The sequence below is a fragment of the Chironomus tepperi genome, unplaced genomic scaffold (assembly GCF_022539635.2).
Source record: "Chironomus tepperi strain 1889 unplaced genomic scaffold, CSIRO-AGI_Ctep_v1 contig_199, whole genome shotgun sequence".
NCBI lineage: Eukaryota > Metazoa > Arthropoda > Insecta > Diptera > Chironomidae > Chironomus > Chironomus tepperi.
The window spans coordinates 176,484-199,845 of NW_027226321.1; the positions used below are offsets into that span (position 1 = coordinate 176,484).

The following is a 23,362-nucleotide window of genomic DNA, read 5'->3' on the forward strand; positions in this document are numbered from 1 at the left end:
TACTGCAAAACTGAACTGTTATTTGCCTGTGCATCTAATTTTTTCAGAAGATAAATAACATTTGATAGTTTCCGATAAATTTTCTGATCAGTTTTGATCATCTTGATCAGTTCCTCATTCTTGAAACTTGAAACTAATAGAGAAATCATGCAGTCATTATTGAATTTTTTGCAAAATTTTAATATCAATTTACTAGCTCTAAAATGTCAAAACTCGAATTTTTGAATGTCAAATGAGCATCAAGTCATTCTGTGCATTCAACAAAAAATTCCAAAAATAAATCCACAAAAAACCAAAAAAATATTTCTAAAATCATAAATCATTTACTTCCCAGAATATCTCATTCAAACAGCATAAATTCATTAAAATATGCAAAAATTCAGCACAAAATGCAAATAACCCTGCAAACATTTTTAATTACCATGCAAAATTTTAGCATACACACCCGAATGTGCCAAACCTTCTTCTCATTAAAATTGCTTAACAAAACATCTGACGGCTGTTCTTACATACAAAAAGTCTCAACAACCTACCATTACACTGTCAAGAATTATTTTAACATAAATATGTAGGCAGTCGACTACTCCCGTTAGGTCTAAAAGCAGGAAAAATGTTCTTGCGTGTTAAATTCATAATAGAATATCTTCATCGTAAAATGTCAAGCATGAAATCGATTCGGCTGTTTTTGCCTGCCAATCGCTAATGAAGAATCTGCCATGATCCATGAAAGAGACTCCATAAAAAAAAGAGTCAAAGGCCTCGCTGTTCTCGATCTACTTTTAACAATGAATTACAATTCAATTATGCCTTGTTTTTTTCTGCAGAACAACACAATAGAATTCAATGCGGGCATTAGCTACAAACCCATCATGTTTTTAATAAATATGAGATGAGGTATGAAATAATAGAAAGTTCAGATGTGTTGTGTTGGGCAATTAAAAAGAATCAAAGTTAAAAAAAATTAGGTCTCATTAAAACTTAATTATCTCTCACTCACTCATTTACGCGCGAAGTTATTTACTTACACATACATTTAAACAGATGTTTGAAATATCAGAGTTGGTGAACTTGTTGTCTTAAGAAGATTCTAATCATGGGAATCAATATTTCGCAGGACAACGAGCATCAAAATGACTATAGTCACAAAACTGAGCATGCTTAACTATGTTGATTGAGTATACTCATATGCAGGCTTATTTAGGTGACTATGCTCATTGTCTGTTAGAGTGTCGGCTTAAAATATGGTTCTAACTGCCTGTGGTGTCTGAACAGAGTGGAATCTTTTGTATCGAGTCATATAAAGGCAAATCTGTCAGTATGGGAGAAAGGTCTCTGTGATCAAATGATTAGACAACAGACAATATATCTGTATTACTCTTTCGTGAGTTTTTGGGTTCGATTCTCACCAGAGACCGATTTTTCAATCATTATATCCTTATTAAGACAACTCACCTTATTGAGCGTGATCGCTTGAGTATGAGCGAGTTTAAGTATACTCATTCAATCCATATAAGTGAGCATACTCAATTTTATGAGCATACTCAAGAATTTTTTCATTGTCTGTTCAAAGATAGAGCATTGAAAGTGCACTGTAGATGAGACAATTATTGAACAATGCTCAAGACATTACACTGCCATTCGACACTGCCTCTCTCATGTGTCCATGACATAGGTCATGATAATCAGACTTTTAGTTGCTAAGTTATAAGACGACTATTACATCCAGAGTTATTACATTACTGTTGAGTCATTGGATCAAATATAATACTTACTATGTATAAATGGGTAAGGTTCGTTCAAAAACCGCAGTCTTGAATTTCCTGCGTATTAGATGAACAGACCTACAAATTTTGGTTGCCCCTTTTTATTAATCCAAGACTACAGGTCTGTATCTTTATCCGTAGTCCAGAAGTTTAGGACGAATCCTATAAATGTCGCCTAGATATAAAGGTTGATCACTTTTCATCTATATTCCATATCTATTTCAAATCTCACTTACACTACCCCATCACCCAAAAGCACCAACACTGACGAAAAACTCACTAAAAATTGAGCTCATCATTATCATCATCATTGGCGTATTTAGTACGTAAATTTTTTTGTAGTTTTGTTTAGTTTTTTTCGGTGTGGCAATGAAAGAAAATTGCTTACTTGTTTAGTTATTGTGAAGTGACTGCCATTGTTGAATGTTAATGATGAATTTTTCACTTTTTTTTCTAAAAAACAATTTTGTTTGATCTGCATTTAAAATGTGCTTGCCTTCATTCTAATAAAGAGAAAAGAAGAAAAATGTTCGTGAGTTAAAAATTTTAACTTTTTTTGTGTAACTTCGTTTTGGGAGCTTCTGATTAAATAGGTGGCACAAATATTTTCTTTTGATATGAATTTGTGAATTGGGAATTAGACAACAATGGGCTAGTTTTAGGCATTTTTGGATGAAAATTTGGGTTTTGTGTAATTATATTTACAAGATGTACCATTGTGAGGTCTAATTAGTGCGGAAATTTTAGTCCAGAATTCCATTAGTAATTAAGTTGTAACATTCATAATGTTTGTGTCAGAATTTGCTATAGTAGATTAAGACCTTTAATTTAGGAATCTACAGTTTGTGCCTATCGTTTCAACAGCAAAATGGTAAAATTATTCCAAAAAGCCGTACGTTTATTGGTTTTTAATCACACATTTATCAGGAAATGAAGAATTTACTGATACACCTCTACTAAGTGGACTAAAAGCATTTTAAGACTTTTTAAAAAATCTAAATAAATTTGCAATTTTCATAAAAATTTCCATAATTGACTGTAACATCAACAAATGTGATTTTTCGACCAATTTTTGAATAGAAACTTTTAATGCTTTTTCAATCCCGGCAGCAATTTAAAATAAAAATGCAACAATTTCTAGTAAATTTCTTGGGAAACACCTGAAGCCAATTTTCTCAAACTGTCCATGAATTATAAAAAAAAAAACTTGAAATCACATTAGTAACAGTAAGTCTTACAATATTGACATAAAAGAAATTTATATTTTTTTGTACCCTTCTATGTACAGCCATTTAAAGCCGCTACACGCAATATATTTTATTTACAACTTTTAACTGTTTACTATTAGTTGATTTTACTTGAAAAGCTACACAAACTAATTTCGCACAATATGAAATGATAAAAAAAGTGTTTTTCTCTGTTATGAGACATAACGGCAATTTCACATCATTAGCAAATTCCGTAATAGACGGTATGGAAGAATTTTAAATTTGTTGCGTGATTAGAATTGCAATATTATGTAAGAGATAAGAGGAAGAGAAAATGCAGCAGATGTTTACTTTTTCATGGCTGAAAAAAGCAAGTTATTCCGTTAAAATGGAATGGATTCTTAAACTAAGTTTTTATATTTATAGATGTAATTCAATATAGTAAGAAGTTATGCAACAAAAGGAAGAAAAATGTTTATTCTGTTAAGTACGATTAGAAAGAAATCTGGTTAGAATAGTGATGGATTGGGGGCACTCCATATTTAGAGATGAATTGCTGGTTTCATGTTGAGTTCTGTAAGGAAATATTGTGGATTTTAATTGCTGGAATCTGGTTTTAACTGTAGAAACATTAAGATTAGCCCGAGTGTACATTACAGCTTGTCATTGTCCAGTTCATGGTTTCTTCTAATGCATTTCTGTAACTCTAGAACTGAATCTTAACTAGACATTGACTAATTGTAACAGGCAAATAGCATACTTTCAAGAGCTTACTCTACTTAAATATACTAGTTAAGAATGCTAATGAGAACGTCCTGCCGATCTGGTGCATGATTTTGGACGGATTGACCATCTTGTGCTCAACCTCAGATCGATCGTGCACACATTTGTAAACAACAATAAGCCGACAGTTTCATTTATAAGCCACATGGTGGCCACGTAAATATGTGTAATGTGATCCACAAAGTACTTAGCTCAGAACCTTTTTCATTTTTCTTATTCGGAAATGATTTGGCAAAATGATCCTTCCATGTGTCCCTTAATCAATTTTTCTCTTTAGTTGGTATTTTTATGAAAACAATCCATGAATCATTTTCATGTAATTAAGCATCTAATATGAGTTTTGTTCCACGAACATAAAAGTGTCATAACTATTATTATTGAAATTACACAGTAAATTTAACCCAAAATAATGTGAATTCAGAAATAATACTTAGCTTGTTACAATGAGTCTTCATGAGAATTTATGAGAGGGATGTTCATAAATGATGTGCATGAGAGGAATTGGGATCTTAAGACTGATGTTGAATTGTGTCGGCTTCAAAATTTGGTATGCATCGTACTAGCTTTTAGACACTTAAATTCATATTAAGCTACAAAACCTCCTCAATTCCCTATTTTGCTCCGCCTCAAGCATTCATCAGTTTTCACTTACTAAACATCATTACGTGACTAACCCCCAAACAAAACAGAAGCCTAAAATTACAATTGTCAAATTTAAATCATGAAGAGGTTCAAGGCCATCACGAAAGCATGAAGCGACATTTTCATTTCAAATTAAAAAGTGGAACTGAAATCAATTTGAGCTTTTATTCAAAGTCAAGTTGAAGGTATGCAAAAAAGAGAAACTTCATGATTATAAAGTGTGACAAAAAAAAAGTAAATTTGTCATTATCGTGCGCATTTGGATGTTATTGTTAGTCTTGAGTGCTGTTAATGGTATGTATGGAATGAATTCTGATTTTTGAATTGGAAATTGGTATTGTTGGGGTGATGGAGAAGCTGTGGGATAAAATTTTGATGGATTTAATTGATTTATATTGGGATTCTTAGCAAAAATGTCAAATTATGGACCAAATTTCGGTCAAAATTGATGACTAAACCTCAAATTGTTACTACCAACTTAATTAGGATCTAAAAATCAATCAGCATCGATTAGAAAACATGTCCAGATTTGGTGTCAATTTTTTGAATATATAATTTTTGTCAATACTCAATTCACACTGCCATTTAAAGATTATTTTCTCATTCAGCTTAAGACAATGCGTCCATCTATTTTTAAACAATTTTGATGAAAGTTTTTACTGCCTAAAAACAAAACATTTTGAATTTTAGCTGCAGAAAGTGACAAAATTTCAAAATCAACATGTCTAACATGACAGTAGAAATTTGAAACTTTAACTTTTGATTTGCCGAATAAGTCGCAACTTTCATGTTTATCTCAATATTAATGGACAAACTAAATGACAAATACAAAATAGCAATCAGCATATCAGCAAAACTTTCACTGAAATCGGGCATATAAAAATTGAGACTCAATTGATTTGACACAGGGAATATGAAGAATTGTGTGTAGTTGTATGCAATTAGATAGAGTTATAGTGATTAGCGTGCGGGATACACGTGCGAAACAAATTAGCAGGAGGTGTCTGTTTGTTGGAACTTCGTAGGGCCTCCAAATGCTCAAACAGACAAGGAGCATTCTCATGATGCTCGTATGCTTACGTATGCTTACGAAATTGAGATCTTTCTCATCTAAATGTGTTCATTGTCTATAAGGGATGGTTATTTAATGGAGACTTGTGTCGTTTGGGTACGAGCTTATAAGATCAATTTAATGCAGAAATACAACCAGAAATTTTATATGTGTAGCCCTGTCCTTCTTAGGATAAAATTCCTAATGACAAACCGAAATAGCCGGAAATTCATCCCAACTCGACTTAATACTAGCTTAAGGCAGAATTCCATCGAATCTAACCTGTAGTTAAAGTCACGCTGGCTTTGGGCTTGATATGTGGTCATTTCGCTGCCGTATGCCTTCCAGGAATATTGCTTGCGTATTGCTACTAATCCTCCGAGTCACGCACGTGACATAAAGTTAATTTATAAATATTAAACATAATTAAGTGCTCTTTACTCAAAATATTCGAATAAAATTAAGCTATCCAACCTTTAAAAACCAAATTTCGTTGATTAAAGCTCCTTTACTTGAAATATCGATGCCATTAAACTGCAAGAAAATAAAAATTTCCACCAACAGAATCCATGAGCATGATAAAGTAATTAAAATTATTGAATAATGGAACGTTGATGGCCAATAAAAAATATTTTATTTCCTCTTATACAATCTCAATCTATTCCATAAAAATTGCTTCCAATTACTCTCTATATCCAAAAATAGTATTTTTTTTAATATCTGCGATAATTCAGTAAGATTACCTTGAGCTTGAATGCAAAATGTGCGAAAAAAAAAATGAATTACGTCACAGAATGAAAATAAAATTTTTTATTTTTATTACGCTCAACTGCTGAAGCATATCTGAATCAATTTTTATAGCTTCCTCAAATTTCCTCCATCAATGAGTATTGTATGATGTTAATCTTAACGATATTAGATTTTCTGCTGCTGTATTTTTCAATTCATGAATGACGCAATGGAAGTTTGCTGTCGTGAACATTTTCCACGCTATGATGTATGTGAATGGCTGTGTTTTTTGATAATAAGCAACGATTGATGTCGACTTGGATTTTGCATGGAAAAGTTGATTGAAGTCGATTTGACTGCTTACTCTAAATAAGTAAGTGTAGTAAACATAGGCAGAACGCCACCCAGGAAAAAGGTTAGCACCTGAGAAATGCTCACTATGCAGTTTCTATTTGTGCTATGTTGAAGTGAATTGGCAGAAGGTTTCGAAGGATAAAGCTGCCTTCAGACATTCCCTACGCGCGGCAATGAGACCTTGTGCGCCAAAGCCAAGGAAGTAAGTAAGTAAGTTGAAGTGAGTCAAAGTGACTCGGTGGTCTAATGATTTCGTTCTTTGGGACTTAATCCCATCGTAGACCTTATCAATGAGCACGGGTTTGAGACTCAGTATGGGAAAGATCATGGTGCCCTGGTACAGGAAGAGTGTTAAGGTACCTAAAAGCGGTTTATTTCTCAGTTGCGGTATTTACTAGAAATACGGCTCAAAGTCTCTCTTTGTAAGCTACAGACATTAATGTCGTTAAGGAAATTGATCCAGATCCCATTAAAACCTGTGATCTTTAGGTTTGAGTGCCGTGAAGCCTCATTATTTAAATTGACATTAGCTCTGAGATGAATATAGTGCGGAGCTCTGAATCTTTAAAGATTTTAAGTATATTTGGCAATTTTAAAAATCCACCAAATATATTCGTGACATCAAACCCTAAAAAACTCTATATTTTCTCTGAAATCATATCACTAGCTTCATGTTACAACAAAGCAACAATAGTTTGTAGTTGTTAATTGTTATGCAATTTAATAAACAACAAATTGTACTCCGTACAATTGAAAAATGCTCGCATTTTTTGTTCAACTTTCTCGAACCATAACTGTTGTCGTTTGCTGTGAGTCATACAGAATTTTGCACGCTTGTAAACAAATTAAATTGGTTCAATTTTCGCTAAAGCTATATTTTTAAGCTCTTTAAATTGAATTGTTGAAATGAAAAGGAAATGGGTGTCGATAGTGAATTCAATTTTGAATTTTTTTTTTCGAACACTTTCAATGGAAAAATAAGAAAATTATTTAAAATTGGTGCTGTTATGCAAGAATTTAATCAATAATAATGGATATAATAAATGTACATTCATTAAAATTTGGATTACGTTAGGAAATAGCTCACTTATTGCTATTTGTAAATGTTTAATGAATTTATCGATTTATCCATATTGCACAAATTATATAGTTGATCAATATTTCGGTCCCGGGTCAATGTGACTGTGGTATACTTACTTACTTCCTTGGCTTGGGTGCACGGGAGCCAATTGCCGCGTTTTGAGAATGTCTGTTGACAGATCTGTCTTTCGATAACTTCTGCTAGTTTAGGACATTAAGAACTCTAGCGTCCTTATCAGCACATCCAATCCTTGAAATTTTCGGTCTTCCTCTCGATCTTTTGCCGTTCACAAAGTCTGCAAATGTTACTCTATATACTGAGGCATCCTGTGGTCGTCTGTTCATATGACCTGTCCATCCCTTGCAATTCACACGAAGAATAGTGACAATATCAGCATCCTGGAAAAGCTGTCGGAGTTCATAATTATGTCCACATGGTATAGTGTCCGTTTAAATGAGAATCTGAGGGCTATCGTGACTTTAACTTGATACCGAAGTCGGTTTAAATACTTTGCATGATACAGTTTAAAGAACATACTTTACATGATACAGAAAGGCCACTACGGTACCCAAAAGAGATATTTCTGCCTGCCAGAGCCATTTTCTTCTTTAATAATCAATACCATTTAAATCTTCACCAATTTGAACATCTCAATTATAATTAAATAGAACAATACTTTATAAAGTCATCATTCATTTAATTGTATATTTTGGATAAAACGTTTGAAAGTTTTACTACATTTTGATTGATTCAATTTTAATCTTTTTGATATAATTTCATTCATTCCAAAATCTAAATTATGTTAGTCTAATAACGGTTAAGTCAGTAGCCAAAAGAAAAGCATTTTTGTGAAGAGTAGCACAATAAAACAAAACAAAAATTGCTGAATAATTGAGTTGTACACATTATTTCAAAGTAAGTAAATTAGGTTGAGTGCGTCAGTCAATTTGAGATTGTAAATTTGCAGTTTTTTTTCCTATTGAGGTCAGAACAATGCAGAAGTAAATTAAAAATTCAATGAGTATGTTGATTAAGTGGAAGTTCTTCTTTGATTTTTTGTATGGAAATCTGCCAAATATTTTTTAAATTTATTGGATGAATAATGAAAGTTTGAATAGATGTGACTCAATTAGGTGATCAATGGAAATTATTGGAAGCATGTCTGGATACTGTTGTAACTATATGGCATTGCAGTAATGTAATATAAGCAATAGAACATGATTAAAGATTCAAAATAACGAAAATCTAACTACTAATTTTGCATTTTATTAAAAAACGTCAAATCCTAGTCGAAACCGAGACCGGAATCGAGATCGAGACCAACACTCCAACAAAATTCTTTAAAATCTCGATTTCCAGACTGAGACTGGGAAGTTCTGGTCCCATTCTCGATAAATTCTCAATTCTACGGCATATTGCTGTTTCTAGAAACCAAATCCATAACTTACCAGATCATCAAACTAAGCATGCTGTCAGTCATGTAATTATAAATTTACCTAGTCGGTTGTATCAAAGCGCATTACTCCTTACATCATTCCAACCCACAAACTAGTTCTCCCCAAAACATAAATGCATTTATAAATGATCATAAAGCAACAAAGAGCAAAATAATAACAATTGAGTGAACATAATAATTTACTTACCCCAAAACTGTATTTTAGTAAAGCTCAACGGCAGGGAAAGAGAAAGTAAAAAAATTATATACCAAAAAAGCAAGTTTGCATGCTGAATTTCCTGCCTCTATTATGTTTTGATTAAATAACTTTACTAATTACAAAAAAATATTAAATTTCAGGCTCACCCTGGCACATTGATATCATGCCATCATCACCTGGAGTAACAGCATTAGGAGAATCAACTCGTCTCGTACCTGCAAATCAGCCGGCGGTTTTTGAGATACTGCCGCCTCCTGGATCGTCCTTAAGGGCATCTGATTGTGTTGCAACTGTACTTTCACCAAGTAAAAGTAAGGTTAATGCACGTATCACCAACGAGGCGGCAAATGGTGCCATAAGAATTGAATTTACGCCAAAAGAAGTTGGAACACATATTATTGAAGCAGCTGTTGGTGGAACAAAGCTCATTGGTGGTCCATTAATTGCAAAAGTCTACGATTCAAGTCTCATTCAAGTTACGGACGTAAATAGTGGCATTGTTGGTCAGGCATGTCAATTTCGTGTTGATGCATCAGCAGCCGGCGAAGGTCAATTAGAAATTTCAATAAATGAAGGTGAAGTGCCAAATCATGTACAAGTTGTAGGCGGCGGTCGATGTCTTGTATCATTTACACCTGAACAAGCCAAGTCACATATGATTGATATCAAATTTAATGGCGAGACGGTACGTGGATGTCCATTTGTTTGTTCTGTTGCTGACACAAGTCGAGTTACTCTAAATTTATCAAATCTTGAGCTTATTCCTGTTAATCATCCTGCAACATTTTTAATTACTGTAAGTATTGACTTTATTATGGTTTTATGGCTAAAACCCTAAGCATGCATACACATCCGTTCCTATCACAAAATGAGAAATTAACACGAAAAAACTTTCACCTTAGGTCAATGGAGGCGGTGCAGCTGAATTGGCAGTAAGTGTTAGAAGTTCACAAGGTGAATTGCCTGTGCGCGTAACAGGCAACATTCACTCTGGTTTCACAGCCGAATTCACACCTTTTAGTGTTGGTGCACATACAATTAACGTCGATTACAATGGCTATCCAGTACATGTAAGTTGATGACTAATTGGCCCCTATAGTCATAATAAGCACATCATTGACACTTAACTGACATTTTGTCTATTCCACAGGGAACTCCATTCGTATCAAAATCGTATGACGCGCGTAAAGTCCAAGTCGGCGCCGTAACAAAGGGCTCGGTCGGTCGTCCCGTACAATTTACTGTTGATGCACATGAGGCAGGCGAAGGAAATTTAGAAATTACAATTTCGGCAAAGGGACATAATATCCCAACACAAGTACATCCGCAAGGAAATGCTAAGTAAGTTGGAACTGCCAATGGTACCCAAAACGTATTTTAATGGATTTTATACTATATTTTAGATTCGCCGTTTCCTTCGTACCTGCTGAAGCATGCGAGCATGTTATAAATGTGTCATTTAACAAAATGCCAGTACCTGGCTGTCCAATAAATGTCCAAGTCAGTGGTAATACGTCCGGTCCTCAGGTCTCATTAAACGGACCCGGACCAGTTCATATGGCCAATTCATTAATTATTAATAATCCCGGCGGACGACTTGATGACGTTGAAGTTAATGTTGAAGGTAAGAGTCACCATTGTCATGGAGTCAATCAATAGCTGGTTGCTGTCAATAAGTCGCATTGTCTATGTATATTATTTGTATAAAAAGAAATGATGTGTTACACAGTTGTATACCACATTAAGTATTCACCAATTCTTTCCACACTTCCTTCATCTTTCTATACACTTTTTTTTCTTACGACTCTTTTGATTCTCTTTCCTCTGTCTGCATATTGAATGTTTATAGGGTAATAATGAGTTATGAAATTGGATCTGTTCAATTATTATTTGGGAGATATTATAATTGGAAATTTTAAGTAATTATTGGTGTCGATGACTGTGAATTTTTAATGGAATTTACATTATTTTTTTGAATAATGGCTGTCGATAATGTAGAGGATTTGGACATGATCTGTGGGTTTTGATGATATTTGGTGCTGATTTCAGCATTAGAACACTAGGAAAGTTTAGCAGTAGGATTAGCAATTTTGAATGTTTTCTTAGATAGGGAAATTAGGGAATTTGAAGACGTTAGGCTACATACGAGCTAAATACAATTACGAACAGAATTAAGTGTAGGTAAACTAAGGTTAGATGACTCTAGCCTGCTTTTCACATGATGTCAAATCAGCAAATCTGTCAATAAGTCTCCTTTGTAATTAGCCTCTATCGAAACTGCATTCAGCTTAGGATTCATGGCATTTTCAAATAATTGTGGCAGCACACTCGATCGGCTTTCGTCAATTGGCTGCCACTTGGTTCTAAGTATATTGCCACCTCGTGACCGTGGTGGCAAAATTTCAATATGTGTCGATCGGGACACATTTTGGATAACACTGCAATAAGCAAACCTTAGTCACAAAATATTTTTAAAAATTCCCAGTCCATTATTACCTTGTAAACATTCTCCACATTCTTCACTTTGATTTTGGACATTCACAAATTTTGTAGATTTTTGAACAAATTTCTAACACAAAAAACACAAAAACAAATTGATTTGACCAAAAAAATTCTGACATTTTTACATAGAACTCATCACACTGTGCATATTGCAATTTTATAACTATAAAAACATGCATATAAATTATAAATTATTGTAAATTCATTATTACGTTAGGAGCTGTTCACTTATTATGTAACGCCAAAAATCAAAAAATTAAAACTCGCGTCACTTAAAATTTCATGGAACAGAGATCAAGACTTCCCAGTGTAGTTAACTAGTAAACTTGCGTCTCGAGTTATGTCAAGATCGAAATTTCGATGAACTTTATTGAAGTCTCGGTCTCGGGAATTTGTCAAAACCAAGGGTCAGACACTATTGAAAAATTTTATAAATCCAATTTTTACAATTTCTTCCATATAGAAATTGTAAAAATTGTAGAAATTGCAATTTACAATTTTTCTCCATATAAAAATTGTAAAAATTGTAAAAATCAAATTTCACAATTTCTTTTCATACAAAAATTGAGAAAAATTTTATTTTTACAATTTTTATGGAATTATTATGCTACACGTGTTTTCTATAATTAATAGAGATTAAAGCGTATAAATTCATATTTTTAGGGATTTTCACCTTAGTAACAGAAAATTGAGTCTAAATTTGGTTTTCCTGTGGATTTTTCAGTCTAATATAAGAAATTCAATAGAAAATTTGATTTTTCCGATGGGTTTTTCACTTCGATTAAGAAACCCGAGGCGAAATTTGGCTTCTCTGAGAAGTTCTTCGTCCTTAATGAGAAACCCGAGGTAAAATTTGGCTTTTTTGAGGAATTTTTCGCCCTTATTAAGAAACCCGATGCAAAATTCGGCTTTTTTGAGAGGTTTTTTGATCTTAACAAGAAACCCGAGGCAAAATTCGGCTTTTTTGAGAAGTTTTTCGGTCTTAACAAGAAACCCGAGGCAAAATTCGGCTTTTTTTGAGAAGTTTTTCGCCCTTAATGAGAAACCCGAGGCAAAATTCGGCTTTTTTTGAGAAGTTTTTCGCCCTTATTGAGAAACCTGAGGCAAAATTCAGCTTTTTTTGAGAAGTTTTTCGGTCTTAATAAGAAACCCGAGGCAAAATTTGGCTTTTCCGAGAAGTTTTTCGTCCTTAATGAGAAACCCGAGGCGAAATTCGGCTTTTTCGAGAGGTTTTTCGATCTTAACAAGAAACCCGAGGCAAAATTCGGCTTTTTTGAGAGGTTTTTCGATCTTAACAAGAAACCCGAGGCAAAATTTGGCTTTTCCGAGAAGTTTTTCGCCCTTAACGAGAATCCCGAAGCAAAATTCGGCTTTTTTGAGAGGTTTTTCGATCTTATTAAGAAGCCCGAGGCAAAATTCGGATTTTTTTGAGAAGTTTTTCGGTCTCAATAAGAAATCCGAGCCAAATTTTGCTTTTCCGAAAAGTTTTTCGCCCTTAATAAGAAACCCGAGGCAAAATTCAGCTTTTCCGCGAGATTTTTCGCCTCTAATAAGAAACCTGAGGCCAAAATTTGCTTTTCCGAGATGGATTTTAATCAATTCATTTTTCATTGCTTTGCAACAAATTTTTAGAGAAAAATAAATAGAAAATAGAATTTTTCAGAGTTCACGCTCTGTTTTAAGGATATCGACACAAAATCAAAACGAATAACTATGAATTTTAGTGTTTTTAACAGCACTTTCTAAGTGTGAATAATTAAAAATATATAAATTAAATGAAAAATATTATATTTTGTCATTATAGTCATTAATATTATCAAAAATTATAGAAAGCAATCTGAAAAAATATTTTTCACTTTTTAAAGACTTGAAAAAATTTTCAGTTAAAATCAAAAAGAATTACAATTTTTACAATTTTTCACAATTTTTTCCATACAAAAAATTGTAAAAATTGTAGAAATTGTAAAAATCCAATTTCACAATTTTTTTTCTAAGAGAAATTGTAAAAATTGTAGAAATAAAATTTTTTACAATTTCTTCATACAAATTTTAAGAAATTGCAATTTCTACAATTTTAAAAATAGTGTCTGACCCTTGGTCAAAACCGAGACTACTTTTTGACACAAATTTTCCATGAAAAAAATAATTACGACACTGTTTACAACACTTTTAACGTTACCATTAAGACTAAAACTATATTTTCCTATTCAAAACGTTACGTAATAAGTGAACGGCTCATAACATGGTCTTGCAAATGACGTTCTATACTTAATTTAGGTCAGAACACATTCCATATAAGACAAAAGATGAATACAACTCTAATGGACGTCATTTGCTAAAGATCAACAATTATTAATTATGAATTTTTGTGTTATATGACTCCAAGGACAATAATGAACCCTAGGAAAATTTTGTTAGATTTTTTGATTGTTAGCTAAGTATTTTTTTAATGATTTTCAATATAGATGAATTTGTTGTTTTCGTAAATTTTTATAATTTTTCTGTCAATTGGTACTGTGCATTATATAAATACTAAGGAAATGTGTCATACGTTGTTAAACTTCTAAATATAATGAGCTCCAAAAACTCAAATTTTTATATTCTTAGTCATGATTAGTATTGTGATTGATTTAGTACCTTTAATATTTTGGACCTAAATGCGGGCAAGGTTGAAATGTCTTTTAAAATTGAAGATTTTATCAACGTAGTACCTAGAACTTATTACTATTTTTACTATTGAATTGCATTAGAATTAGACATTAATTTCCCTTTAACTAGTTTAAATCATGTACTTTTGTCTATTTTATGTCTATTTATATTTGTACAATCGAGGGTTTGGTGTTAAAAATTCAATGAAATCATGAAAATTTGACTGCTAAGATTCCATAGAACAACCTCCAGTTATAGTTAGTTGTAGCTATCTGTCGAAAAATCTAACATTATTTTCCCAACACGAAAGAAAATCCTTGTAAATTTATAAAGAAAATTTCTCTCTTTTTTTTCGTTATTCTTTTGTAAATTTTATTTCAGGACGACGAAGACTTTTGTACTAGACTTGAGTTTTGGTTTTTCATTAAAAAAAAAATATTCAAAAATTAACTTTCTAATTTTTTTGTAATAATTAAAAACAAGACGGATGATCTAAAATGATTAATTAATTAACTTTAAAATGACATTTTTTAAGATTAAAGATCAGAATAAAAATTTTATGGAAGAATCGAGCTTAACACAGCAGCCTAACACAGTTTTTGGTGATTGGTCGTCAATTTTCTGCACTTTTTTCACTGTTCAGTTGATTACTGTTGCTAATTTAATGGAAATTCCATACAGTGAATTAATATTGACATTTCTGATTAATATTGATGCTAATTGAACTTTTTTTTTCCATTCTGTGGTACTTTATGCTGTTCTATCAATATAAAAATTACATTTTTATTTTTCCTTTCATGTCCTGTATCTGTTTACTGATGAAAATTAATTAAAAACTGCAATTAACTGCTTTTATGTGCATTTTTTGGTGAAGCTTGTTGAGTCTTTATGGTCATTTTTTACTGAGTATCCTTAACAGATAAAAGGGTTGCTCATGAGAGCTTGGTTATCTTAAATATGCTAGTTGAGCATGCTCATGAGCCTTCCCTGCTCTTAAAGCACGCTCTGCTTGCTAAATTATTTAATTGGTGCCATTGCAAATCGAAGATTGAAATGCTGTTTAAGTAACTTGATTTATTAATTGTGCATAGAATTTTAAAATTGAGCGCTGCATCTACTGTACTATGTTAATTTTGTGGCATTTCATTTGTATTTTTGTATTTTATGTGATGATGTGATCGTGGAATGTTTAGTACTTTCCCAAACAGCACAGTATGTTCACTTGAGCAAGGCTACGTCGCTGTTTTACGGTAACCTTAATATTCATAGAACATGCTCTCCTTAAATATGCTAGATGAGCATGCTCGTGAGCGTTGTTCTGACCTTGCTCTGTTCTTGAGGACAAGCTCGTTGCATGCAAGGGTAAAACACGAAGTTGCCTAAATGACACCATGGTGGCTGATTTTTATTCATTTTTATGGCACAGAATCCAATGCACCGCATTGTGTCACTCGGGTTTGTATCTTAATATTGCATAAATCAATACGTCCAAGATGACTTTACAAGGACATCTTGTCACATTTTGAATTAATTTAATTAACAATTCAGCCCGTAATTATATGAGTAGATTGCCAATATTGAAGCGCTTTAATACAGAGCTTAAAATTCCACTTTAAATAAAAAACGGAATTAAAGAACCCTAAAAATACAAAAGATTCTAATAGCCTAATAGGCAAAGATATCGCTTTTATATTCTGTAGTATGTACCATTGAAGCATGCTCTTTGCCAGTCAGGGTAGTCGATCGGTATCTAACTATTCCTTTGGAATTCTAACAGCGAATTTTAAGCTTACGTTCTAATTCAATCCTATATATACATAATGTGACACATAAATCAAGCAAAAACATCATTAATAAATAAGCCGTCAAGAACCCTATCTTAAACATTACCATAAAAATACCAATCAAAAAATCTTTACCAACAAGTGAACCCCCAAAAAAATGCGCATAACCGACTCAATCCCTAACAATCTCTTTTACATTTTTATTTTTTTTATTATTTAAACATTAAAAATTCGGTATACAACATTCTTATATAAATAAAAATGTATTAAAATTTTATGTATGTGTGCTTGTGTCTCAATGTGCAAATTTTTTTGCTTGCATGCAAGGATTGGACACTAATGTGTCAATTTTTTAAATAGTTGGGTATTAATTTACATATTTAGAAATATGACTAGCTGTTAATCAGTTATCATCATGTCTAGTAAATTACCTAGTCCAGTTAATTAACTATACAGTCATCTAATGACATATTTTATGGAATATTCCGGACAAAATGTCATAAATCGACTGTAAATCTAGTTATTAACTATAAATTGTGTCAAGCTGTCCATTTAGGAGGCAATGTCATAAAGTCGACTCTATTGCTGACTTCTGTCTGCCTGATTACATTATCAATTGCAATACAGTCTACTGCATGCCATTCAATAGCTATCTTTATAGAAACTGAGCATATTTACTTAAATGGACGTGTCAAGAGCATGTATGATGATGATTAGTTCCTATTGATCCACTGTGATTCATAGGACGATAATTGAACACTTGAACAGGTTTCTGTTCTTAGGTAAAGCTTAAAATTGTGAAACTGCTCAAAATCATGAAAATGCTCAATCCGTCTCTTCTCCACAGTGTCCATACCTTGCTTTTGCAAAAATGTATGTCATTAATAAAACGTGTGAATGAATGGAACTGAAAAAATATTTCATATGTGCCATTTTTTTTTGTAACCACATACTTTTTATTATTTGCTTACGGCTTATTGCTTTTTAATATCCGATAAATATTTTTTTTTGGCATTTAAAAAAAAGATTCTTAACTAATGCATTAATTTTTGACTTTTACTCACTTACGATAAAAAATCCAAACATTTGTTCATAAACACAAAAAAACCACACAAAAAAATACACAAAAAAATACACAACGTTAAAAATTAACAACCAACAAATAATTGGACTGACTGAAAAAAAATATCAACATTTAATGACATGTCCAAAGGGCCAACTGGTCATTCAGTACCAGCACAAGTGCTTCAAACAGCAGACGGTGTTTTTAAAGCTGAATTTGTTCCAAGAATGGTCGGTGAACATCGTGTAAGTGTAACAGTTGAAGGAAAAGAGACAGCTGGAAGTCCATATTCAGCAAAAGTATGTAGTTCTTGTTATACAAGGTCACGACTCAGTCACTTTTGGAATTTGTGCTTTATAATTTTTTTTTCTCCAAGTGCCTGAGTCTTTAAAGCCGTCAAAGACTAACAAAAAGCTTTATTTTGCCTTTTAAGGTTTACGACGTAAATGCAATTAAAGTTAAAAATGTTACAAGTGGAACCGTTGGACGTGCCGTGACATTTTTAGTTGAAACAGCACAAGCAGGTCCAGGAAATTTAGAAGTAACAGTTAATGATGGACGTGTACCGACATCAGCACAAGCACAAGGCTTGCATACGTATGCCATCTCATTTACACCAAGAGATCCACAAAATCATACCGTTGAGTTGAGGTTTAATGGACAGGATGTACCGGGTAGTCCATTTAATTGCAAGGTGTGTATTAAGAGTGTTTGAGACAGTGATGGGCAACCTGTGTGTTGCGGTACACTAATGTGCCGTCTTAAATCTTTAGAAAACCTTGAACCGTACGCTGTGTGTGGTTTTGACCGCGAATCATAAAAGGTTGCCCACCACTGGCTTAAGGAGTGATTGCTGTGAATCCAGCATGCATAAATTAACCTTGTGCCTTACATTCCATTCCAGATCATGTCAGCAGCTCGCATTCTCGGACTCGAAACATTAGACAAAGTCGCAGTTGACAAGTCATTTGAGTTCTTTGTCGAATCCAATGTTGAGCCAATTGCTGAAATTCTTGGACCAGCACGTCGTATTGTACCTGTTACAATTGAAGAAGTTCTGCACAGAAATGGATATTCCATAAATTTTAAGCCAATGGATGTTGGTGATCATTCAGTTGAAGTTCGATTACCAGGAAATGGCGGTCATGTTGAAGGAAGTCCATTTTTATTAAAGGCATATTCAGCTGAGAAAGTTGTTGTATCTGATATTAAAAATGGAACTGTCGGCAAGAGTGTTAGCTTCAGCATAAATGCATCACAAGCTGGTGCTGGAAATCTTGAAATTATTGTTGCTGTTGGCGGCAAGAATGTCCCAAATTTCGTCACATCCGAAGGCAATGCCAGATTCAAAGTGAATTTCAAGCCAACGGAAGCAGCAAAGCATTCATTGTCTGTTAGATTCAACGGTCAAGCTGTACCTGGAAGTCCATTTACTTGCAATATCACACAACAACCGATGATGTCACCAATGAAAGCTATGGCTAGTGGTGAAGCTTTAAGACAAGCACCAGTCAATGTTGACAATATTTTTGAAATTGAAGGTTTTGACAGTGTTGAGCCACAAATTTTCATAACAAGTCCAGCTGGTGACAATTTGCCGTGCAAATTAACATTAAGAGATGAAGTATGGCTTGCGGCTTTTAAGCCAATTATTGTCGGCAGGCATCTTATAAGGTGAGAATTGATTTGAATATTTTTTGAAGGTTGTTCCTTAATATTTTGACTTATATCCAGTGTATCAAGCGGAGAACAGCACATTGCAGGCTCACCATTCAGTTGCAATGTCTTTGATGTCTCACGTGTCACAATAAGTGGATTAGGACAAGCATCACAAGCCCAATTAGGCATACCAATTACATTCTCGGTTGATGCCGCTGGTGCTGGTGAAGGAACATTAGAACTTGTCGTATCCACTGCTAATAATACTGTCAAAGCTGAGGTAATCATCTAATTTCAATTGATTTGATCACATGTAATTTAAATTGACTATTCATAGGTTACTGCATGTGCTAGAGGATTATATGATGTCACATTTGTGCCACAAACCGCAGAACCACATTATGTTAACATCACATTCAACGATATACCGATTGATGGCAATCCATTTAAGGTAGGCGTTTGTTATTGATAATTTTAAGGCTGTGGGCATGTTATGCTGCATATTACTGTTTAGATTTCAATTTAATGATCTAAATTTCAGGTTGATATTCTTCAAAGCGTTCAAAACATCCAATCTGGTCATCCAGCAATGGTTGATCTCATTGGCGATGACTACATATTGGAAGTAATTGGACCAAGTCAAAAGGCAGTTCCATACACAACCGTCGGTAAACGTAAGGCAGAATTCAAGACACTCGAGACCGGAAGCTATACATTAAGATTTATTGATCGTGAAACGAGAAGCATTGTTAGCACAAGAAGCATGAATGTCTTTAATGCATCAATGGTTAAGATTGTTGAAGTCGGACAAGCACATTGCAATCAACCAGCAACAATTGTTGTATCGATTGCAGAAGCAGGCGTTGGAACATTATCAGCACTTGTTAAGTGTGGTGCAATGGAAGTGGCGCATTCAATTCGTCAGTCGAAAAATTCACAGTGGGAAGTCGTGTATCATCCGACGAGAATTGCACCACATAAAGTTACACTCATGTTTAATGGAATTCCAATTTCAAATAAGCCTATTGAAATTATTGTAATGCCAATGACGGTCGGTAAAGAGATTTGTGTACATGGATTGGGATTATATCAAGCACGTGTCGGTAAGACAACATCATTTGCAATTGATACAAATGGACGTCCAGCGAGAGAGTTTGATGTTGTTGTATCGGGTCCAGGTGGTCAAGCACTTCCAGTTCGTTGCTATCAAACTAAAGGTGGACACTTGCAGGCTGAATTTACAGTCCAAAAGCCTGGAAAGTGCAAGATTGATGTGCTACATAATGCAAAAGCACTTCCCGGAAGTCCGTACACATGTGAAGCTTACGATTCTGCTAAAGTTCAAGTTATGAGCATTCCAAAAGCTGGACTTGCTATAAATCATCCAATTTCCTTTATGATTAATACTCATGATGCTGGCGATGCCGATATTGATGTGACAATCTTGTCACCGACAGGACAGAATGTGCCTGTAACTGTCACACCCAAGCCAGATGACCAGAAAATGATTGAATTTACTCCAACAATTTCTGGTCACTATAAATGCATAATTATGTATGGCGGTGAGCAAGTCAAGATGCCAATAACATTTGCAGTCTCACAAAACAGTATGAAGTCTGATGCACGTGCAATTGGTAATGGTTTGGAAGTGTCACATCGTGGTAAGGAGACATCATTCAATGTCTTCTGTCCAGCACCGCCAAATGTTCAAATTGAGCATCTCGATGGTAAGGGAGAGAGAATTGAGCCCAAAATCAAGCTTCTCGGCAACAACGAATGGCGAATTACGTACACAATTTTGTCAGTCGGTCGATATGAGATTCGTGCCAGTTGTCCAAATCGTGGACCATTACCAGGCTCACCATGGAGTGTTGTGTGTGTTGACAACTCAAAAGTTGTTCCAACGACTGGATGGGCAATGTTCCTTGACAATGAAGGACGTCTCATACTTCCAGCAAAGATTATTTTTGATGCATCTGAAGCTGGTCCTGGTGAACTTATCTGTACAGTTGATGGAAATGAAGTTAATGTAGAGAAACAAGATGACAAATTTAAGGTTCATATCACAACTGATAACTTGTCAGCTGGTGAACATGATTTTGATTTGTCATGGAGTGGAATGTCTATTGATAAATGTCCAATAACTGCATATGTTACATCACAACAAGCTGCTGATAAAGTCAGTCTTACTGGACGTGGATTATCGACAGCACAAATTGGTGAATCTGCACACTTTACAATCGATGCCACACAAGTCATTCCAGTTGGTGGTAAGCCTGAAGTCAATGTGGCTTATCAGGATGGCTTCCAAATTCCAGTAACACTAAACCAGCCTCGAGCAGATGAGCCAATTTGGCTAGCTTCATACACACCACCGAAATCATCACAAGGTCCACTAAACCTTTATGTCAAGTGGGGCGGTCGAGTCATTAAAGGATGTCCATTTAGTATAACTGTTGGATCATCTGTTGATGCCAGTAAAGTTAAATGCTCAGGTGAAGGATTAAGACATGGAGTTGTTGGACAACAAATTAAATCATGGATTGATACAAGACGTGCAGGACCTGGTGAACTAACAGCACATTGTACTGGACCAAGAAAAGTTGCTTACTGTGAACTTTATGATCATGGTGATGCAACATTCACATTGAATATCAAGCCACAAGAGCCAGGACGACACTTATTAACAATCAAGTATGGCGGTCAGCATGTTGCAGGATCACCATTCGGTTTAAGAGTTGTCGGTGCACCAGATGCTAGTAAAGTACGAGTTTATGGACCTGGTATTGAGCATGGTGTGCTTGCGACTTTCCAATCTAGATTTATTTGTGACACACGTGGTGCCGGAGCTGGTCAGCTGACTGTTAGAGTTCGTGGACCAAAAGGAGCTTTTAGAGTTGAAATGCAACGAGAATCTCAAAAGGATAGGACTATTTTATGCAAGGTAAGGAAGCAGGTTCTTATTCTTAAAGGGGAGTCGAAGGGTGGCACGAGTCGGTTAATCGATCCTAAATCGGGTACCAGACTGACTTGACTCTAGCATAGTACAATCAAGCACCAGGTCTACTTGACTCTAGCATGGTGTAATCAAGCACCAGACTGGCTTGACTCTAGCATGCTGTAATCAAGTACCAGACTGGCTTGACTCTAACATGGCACAATCAGGCACCAGACTGGCTTGACTCTTGCAGGGTGTAATCAAGTACCAGGGCGGCTTGTCAAGTACTAGACTGGCTTGATTCTAGCATGCAGTAATCAAGCATGATCAGATTTGAACTTGATCTCTAGCATGATGCTAGATTTAAGCCGAATCCGACATGGTACCAAGTCAGAGTCATACCAGCCTGTGACTGGATATTTGATCGATTACCCAATTTTGAGCTACCCGGGATTCAGTTCTATTGCTAAATGCTTAAGTCTTTAGATAATTAACCTATAAATCCATTCCAGTATGACCCAACGGAACCCGGAGATTACAGAGTAGAAGTAAGATGGGCAGGCGAGTTAGTTCCAGGCTCACCATTCCCTGTTATGATCTTTGATACCCAAGAAGAATTGAGAAGATTTTTAGCCATTGCACCATAAGATGATATAGCCGATATATATATTTATGACATAGATGAACAAAGTAATATACTTAAAAAAATGAGCAATAATGAAAATAAAATCACAAACTTACCTTGTTCCTCAATCGATGGACATCGAAGTTATTTAACTAATCTTTTACTTCCGATTCTGAATCCTTAATTTTTTTTTAATTTAAAATTGCAATTTTTTGATATGCAAAAATTTATGAAAAAAAAAGAAATAAAATTATTAAAATATTATAATTATTATTATACCTAACATTACATGCTCATAAAAAAAGAATAAAAATGTTAATTATTTTTATAATTAATTGGAAAATTGTGAATTATTAACTGAGAAAAAAGTAAATTGTTTAATGAGAAATTTTTTAAATAAAACATTGTTAAATTAACAGAAAAAGTGATTGTTTTTGTCAATTTATAATGAATCCAGGGGTGGGCAACCTTTTGATTTCCGCGGCACATCTTGATGTTACCATCAAAATCTCGATCAAAACAGCACACGTATACGGTTCATTGCATTTTCCAAAATTCTTAACTGCACAATTTACTTCGCTGGCCATACAGATGGGAATCCTTGATCCATGACACTCAGTCGGCTCGTAGAAGCAGTGCCTTTTCGTTATCGACGCCAATTCCAAGTAACACTATCTCTATCGACAGCTTCTAACATGACACTTTGGCCTGTCGCGACACAAGTTGCTCACCACTGATACATCTTCATGTATGGACATAATGCTAAGGTCAATCTATCTCCGAGATTGTGAGAATACAACGGTTTTTCCAAAAGCATGTAGGAAGACACATATTAACTATTTCGGTAGAAACATCATACCTTGTAAATTCCACAAT

General features: G+C 34.3%; 1 protein-coding gene across 1 annotated transcript in view; it reads left to right on the forward strand.

The window, feature by feature from the left end:
• The window catches only part of jbug (filamin-type immunoglobulin domains fbug), a 41,375-nt gene extending 18,541 nt beyond the window's left edge, over positions 1-22,834 (forward strand). Inside the window, exons 8-18 of the mRNA XM_070639744.1 lie at positions 9,407-10,062; positions 10,169-10,336; positions 10,417-10,607; positions 10,670-10,890; positions 17,415-17,563; positions 17,698-17,958; positions 18,169-18,938; positions 18,999-19,203; positions 19,261-19,374; positions 19,465-21,867; positions 22,374-22,834. Coding sequence (XP_070495845.1) covers positions 9,407-10,062; positions 10,169-10,336; positions 10,417-10,607; positions 10,670-10,890; positions 17,415-17,563; positions 17,698-17,958; positions 18,169-18,938; positions 18,999-19,203; positions 19,261-19,374; positions 19,465-21,867; positions 22,374-22,508 — 5,273 coding nt within the window. The 3' untranslated portion in view covers positions 22,509-22,834. The remainder of the gene's footprint in view (positions 1-9,406; positions 10,063-10,168; positions 10,337-10,416; positions 10,608-10,669; positions 10,891-17,414; positions 17,564-17,697; positions 17,959-18,168; positions 18,939-18,998; positions 19,204-19,260; positions 19,375-19,464; positions 21,868-22,373) is intronic.
• The last annotated feature ends 528 nt before the right edge of the window (positions 22,835-23,362 follow it).